At 41.0% G+C, this 5,742-nt stretch overlaps 1 protein-coding gene across 1 annotated transcript in view; it reads right to left on the bottom strand.

Moving 5' to 3' along the window:
* NUP62CL (nucleoporin 62 C-terminal like) overlaps positions 1-1,939 on the bottom strand; it is a 68,736-nt gene extending 66,797 nt beyond the window's left edge. Inside the window, exons 1-2 of the mRNA XM_019661497.1 lie at positions 1,925-1,939; positions 459-682 (exon numbers count right to left, since the gene is read on the bottom strand). Coding sequence (XP_019517042.1) covers positions 459-549 — 91 coding nt within the window. The 5' untranslated portion in view covers positions 550-682; positions 1,925-1,939. The remainder of the gene's footprint in view (positions 1-458; positions 683-1,924) is intronic.
* Positions 1,940-5,742: the final 3,803 nt, after the last annotated feature.

Consider the following 5,742-nt stretch of genomic DNA (forward strand, 5'->3'; position numbering starts at 1 on the left):
ATCAGAGTACATTGCATGTAGTAAGTACTTATGCTGCAAAACAGTTATCAGTTATATACCTGTATGTATGTACTGGGTCACAACATAAAATGTATTTCTTGAGGTGAGTCACAGCCAAAAGGTCTGAAATACATGAGCTAGGAATTATAAACTGAGAATAATGCAAAATGAGGCAGAATAGAAACAAAAAAGCAAGCAAGGAGATGGCATAGCATATATTACTTAAACTCCACAAGTATCTAGAGAAATAAAATTTAAGACACTTAAACTCTGATGATCTAGTTCTTTCCAATTGGTGCTGAGTCATGGGCATCTCTCTGGTCAACTGGCACAAGCGTCACAGGACCCCAGGCAAGAAAAAGCCTTCTTACCACAAGAAGTGAAAATATGAGCCAATGCTAAGATTGGCCCCTGGCTGCACACAGACAGTCTGCATGGGCGGAGACAACCAGAAGTACCTGTGCCTCGAGGCTGGACGTGGGGAACTTCTCCTGGGGCTCCGAGTGTTGTACCCGCAAAACAAGGACTATTGATGTTGTCCAAATGCATCCAACAACGAACTGGTCCGCACCAAGACCCTAGTAAAGAACTGCATTGTGTTCACTGACAGCACACCGGTGGACACTGGTACAAGTCCCACTTTGCACGGCCCTGGGCTGCAAGAAGGGGGCCAAGCTGACTCCTGAGGAGGAAGAGATTTTAAACAAAAAGACTATTAAAGAAAATTCAGAAGAAATATAATGGAATGAAAAAGAACGCCAAAATCAGCAGTCTTCTAGAGGAGTGGTTCCAGCAGGGCAAGCTTCTTGCAATCACTTCAAGACCAGCGTTGTCGGAGCAGATGGCTCTGTGCTAGAGGGCAAGGAGCTGGAGTTCTGTCTGAGGAAAATCAGGACCCGGAAAAGCAAATAAATCCCCCTCCCTCCCAGCTTAGCCCATGTAATAAAGGTGTTTACTCTTCTGTGTGGGGAGGGGGGGAAACAAAAACAAAAAAACCTCTGAAGATCTGTAATAAGAGGTATTATGGTATAAGTAAATTGGCCAAAAAGCCAATTAACTTAACTTTAGCCAATAACTTAAATATTCTACCTTCATTTTTTGTTTACCATGGTAATAACAAGTAGAATACACAAATTACTCAAGCTTCACTATCCTCTTCGCCAGGTGGGGTAAAAGTTACAAAAACGTGACAGCAGAAAGAAGGAAAGCAGTTTAGTTCATTCATAATTTAATTCCACACCCCGGATGACCAAAAGTAACCATCCGTTATGCCTATCCTATTTCTCCTTGCTTATAACACTCAAATAATAAATGAGGGTTCCACTATCGAAAACAGCTTATCAGTTCCAAATACTCCACATATTTTTAAGCCATCTCTTTTTTTCCCCTTTGTTTAAAACCAAACCATGGAATCCATGGGAAACTATACCTCACAACTGTACCTCTAAGTGAAAACAGATTGCGAAGCAGCGGCAAGCCGGCGGCGCACCGGCGTTTCTCCTCTCAAAGATGAGAAAAGCGGAGCTAGAGTCCCGCGATGTCACCGGGAGTGGGAGCGACGCGTAGCTCCAGCCGGTTCCTAACAAGACCCGCGTGGTGGACGAAGGGGCGCTCCCCCTGAGGCTCCGGACCCGGATGACTTGCACGTAGCAGCGGGAGAAGAAAAAAAAAAGCGCGATCGCACCCCTACACACACAAACGCTGAAGCCGAGCGGCACCACAACACGTTTCTGTCACAGGGGGCGGGTAGGGGGTGTGGGCGGCACATGTAGAGCGACCGCAAAACCTCTCAGACCACGGAGCCTATCCTTCCGTCCCTGCCGCTCCGGAGTCTTCCGATCTGGAATTCACGTATGGTAAAAGCAGCGTAATGAAGAGTGAGACTTCTGACGACCCGGACTAACGAAAAACCCCTCAAACTTACCTTGGTGACGGCGCCGTTGCCAATCGCTACCGGGGACCCAAAGTAAATGGGTAACGGTCAGAGACGCAGGCCAGGACCTACTGGAGCAGGACAATACCGGCTTTCACAGTGGACAGGTTCCCGCTGAAGTGACGCTAAGAAAGCCAGAGGATTAAAGGGGAGACCCTATTTAACTCGAAAGGGCAGTTTTTGACCCCCGACTGGCAAGCGCTAGGATTGGTTGATGCTGGCGTTTTCTCAAAGGAGACTCTTCTGTGATTGGCCAGGAAAGTCAAGCGGGAACCGGAGGTGGTGGGTGAGAGGGGAGGGAGGGGGGGAGATCGACGCGGTTACCCGGGCAACAGAGAGACGCAGAGCTCTCGGCTGTGTATTTTCCGAGCCTAGACAGCGACCGGAAAACTGACCCAGGTGAGGAACTCAAACCTTAGGAGCGGGGAAAAAAGGGGCCCTCAGATTCCGTGGCGATCAGTAAAAGTAGGGAGAACTCGAGATATTTANAATAAATAAATAAATAAATAAATAAATAAATAAAAATACTTGAAACGGGGAAAAAAATAGTTTGGCAGTTTCTTTAAAAACTAAACATGTACTTGTACAACCTGACAGTTGTAATGTTGTGAATTTATGCCAGAGAAATAAAAATGTATGTCCCAATTAAAAAAAAAGCTTAATTCACAGAAACAAAGAGTAGAATGGTGGCTTCCAGAGGCTGAGTAAATGGGGAGATGTTGGCCAAAGTACACAAACATATCTTTGAGGTGAGAATTAAATGAGATAAATTTGGAAAAAAATTTTAAAGCCCCAAATTAAGACCAACTTTCCAACTATTAGAAGTGTGACATTGCAGAAGACTGTCAATTGGCCTGAAACTAGTCTCATTCAAGCATATAATAAACCATTATTAAACAATAACTATTATTTATCAATAATAGCTGATTTTATAATATACTTACATAATATTAAAATAATATAGCTAAATAAGATAAGTTCTGGGGATCAAATGTCCAGCAGGTAACTAGAATTAACAATACCATATTATATACTTGAAAGTTGCTAAGTGAGTAGCCCTTAAATGTTCAAACCACACACACACACACACACACACACACACACACACACACACAAATGTGATGGATGTGTTAACTAACCTTATCGAGGCAGTCATTTCACAATGTGTATAGGTATTAAATCATCGCATGTACACCTTAAACTTACACAATGTTATGTGTTAATTATATCTCAATAAAGCTAGAAAAAATAAAGTGGCATAGTTATAGGATGGAACACTGCTCAACAAAAATATAACTAACTTTATATACATTTATCAATATGAATAAATCTCAAAAACAATATTGACCACTAAAAGTTGTAGAAGAGTTAATTAAGTACAATATACCATTTATGCAAATGTTAAAGAACATACAAAACAATATATTACAAACAATTTATGGCCATCTACATTTGAGTGCACTGAAAAACACAGATAGGAAAAATATGTAACAACTTCAGAAGAACAGTTATCTAGGGTGGGAAGGAAATAAGATTAGGAAGGGGTACAAAGAGGTAGCTGTAATGTTTTAGTTCTTTAAAAAAACAATATCTAAAGAAAATACAGCAAACTGTTAACAATTGTTAAGTCTATGGTAATACATGAATGATGGTGTATAACAGTCTCTGTACTTTTCTGTTTGAAATATTCTATAATATTAAAAGAGGGACTAGTTAAATGCATGACAGAAAATAAGACAATATGCATGTTTTGAAAAGGGAGATGTGCTAATATAGGTCAATTATAACTTTTATTCTCTCAGTCAAGTTAATTGGCTCCTTTATTAAAAAGTGTAAATTACAAATGAATACATACTCATAATCTTTGGAAAAGGTATACATAAAGAAAGCTAGTCATAGCATGAGTGTTATTACAGCACTTGAATCTGCTTGAATCTGATATAATTAATATATTTTTATATGGAAATCATTTTGGAAATGTTTATAGTTATTAGTTTAAAAACTACATTCAGCCTAACTCTCATATGTATGACGAATATCGTGGTTGATCACTACTGCTCTAGTACATAGAAACCTAGATGGGCAAATCTATACATCCAAGGAGGGCAAAATCTCGTAACTCAAGTCCACATTCCTGACCTTCCTATTAGGATTCTTCTTGAGTGTCATGAAAGGCAAAAATTACACAAGTGATTTTAAATAGCCAAGACTTTACAGTGCTAGTGATAGTATGGAATAACTGGAAAAAAATCTTCTGCTGTCGGTTTAATTAGGCTGAGTAAATTATGGCTATCTCACTCTATGAAATATTAGGCTGTTATTAATAATGAGAAATATGAAGACTATCAACAACATACAAAAATTCCGAGAACAGGGCCGGCTGAGTGGCGTGTTGGTTAAGAGCTGGCTTAGGACGCCAGAGGGCCCTGGTTCGGATCCCACATATGAGGGCCAGTGACACTGCCCTCCACAGCTAAGATGCTGAACAACAGCTCAACCTGGAGCTGGGCTGCCGGGAGTCGCCGGCGATGGCGTAGGCTGCAGCCCCTGTTGCAGTGGGTTGCCATGGGCTACCGTGTTTAGCCAGCAGCCAGCGTGAGCGGCCAGCAGCCAGCTAGAGTGGCCCTGCAGAAGCCAGCGACTGATCCGCCTCACCTGGGAAGAGCGCAATGATGGTGCCAACTTGGGCCAGTGAAGCAACGTGCTCCACAACTAGACTGAAGAACAAAAGGCCAGCAACCTGTCTGTTCCCCTTCCCCGATTCCCCAAAAAATGTACCCCTCCCCCAATTCCCCAATAAAAATCTTTGGAAAAAAAATTTCCAGAACAGCGTTAAATAAAGGGAACAAAAATGGTATAAACAAAAATTAAGATTATATAAAAATATGGGAACATGCAATCAGAGGAGAATAGAAATATCAGTTATATTTTGGTAGCAGAATTAAAGAAAAATTTTCATCTTTAGTGCTGGTTTAATAAATTATTTAAGTAGTATTATAAAACTATATATTATAAAGTAATTAAACTATATCTCTTTTTCATAGCTATAACTCACAGCAACTTTTAGGTATATTTTTTCTTTTAGATCTCTCCAGTTTCATTACTGTAAAGCCAAGCTACCAGTCAAATGCCACAAAATCTTTTGCCTCTGCTTCTGGGATAGGCAAGGCAGGGAAGCTCTCTTTCTGCTTCAACTTCTGCCCTAGATCCAACCTGCTATTATGGCAGAATGGACAAGAACATTAGACTTAATCAAGTGAGTTCTATCTCTGAGATCCACTCACTTACAACATGACCCTGGGCAAGCCACTGAACCTCTCTGATCTTTGTGATCCTCAAGCCCTAAGTTTCTGAAAATATGAAATTCTCCAGGGAAGTTAAGCACTTGAAGATTTACGTCAGATCCAGGACCCATCCCCTACTTTCCTACCTCCTCAACCCTAGGGAATAGAGTGCTTAGCATTAATTCCACCTTGCCAGCGGCAGGCCAAACCTTGAGGAGGCAATCATATCCCTAAAGATAAAAAGCATTTATGTCCAAGAATAAAACTATTATTTATTGAATACTTGTGCACCTGGCAATGTACCTAGCATTTTATATATGCTATATGAACCAACTTGGGGGTCCCACCATAGACCCACAGAACCAGTTCCTGGAGTGAGCCAAGGAAATCTGCATTTGTAACAAATGTCTTAAGTGATTCCTAAGCATACACAAGTTTGAAAACCAAAGGTCTAAGGCCAGAGATTTTCCAAACTGTGAATGACAATTCATAAGTGGGCCTTGGTGCATATATACATACATACAT

This window comes from Hipposideros armiger, unplaced genomic scaffold (genome assembly GCF_001890085.2).
Source record: "Hipposideros armiger isolate ML-2016 unplaced genomic scaffold, ASM189008v1 scaffold_350, whole genome shotgun sequence".
NCBI lineage: Eukaryota > Metazoa > Chordata > Mammalia > Chiroptera > Hipposideridae > Hipposideros > Hipposideros armiger.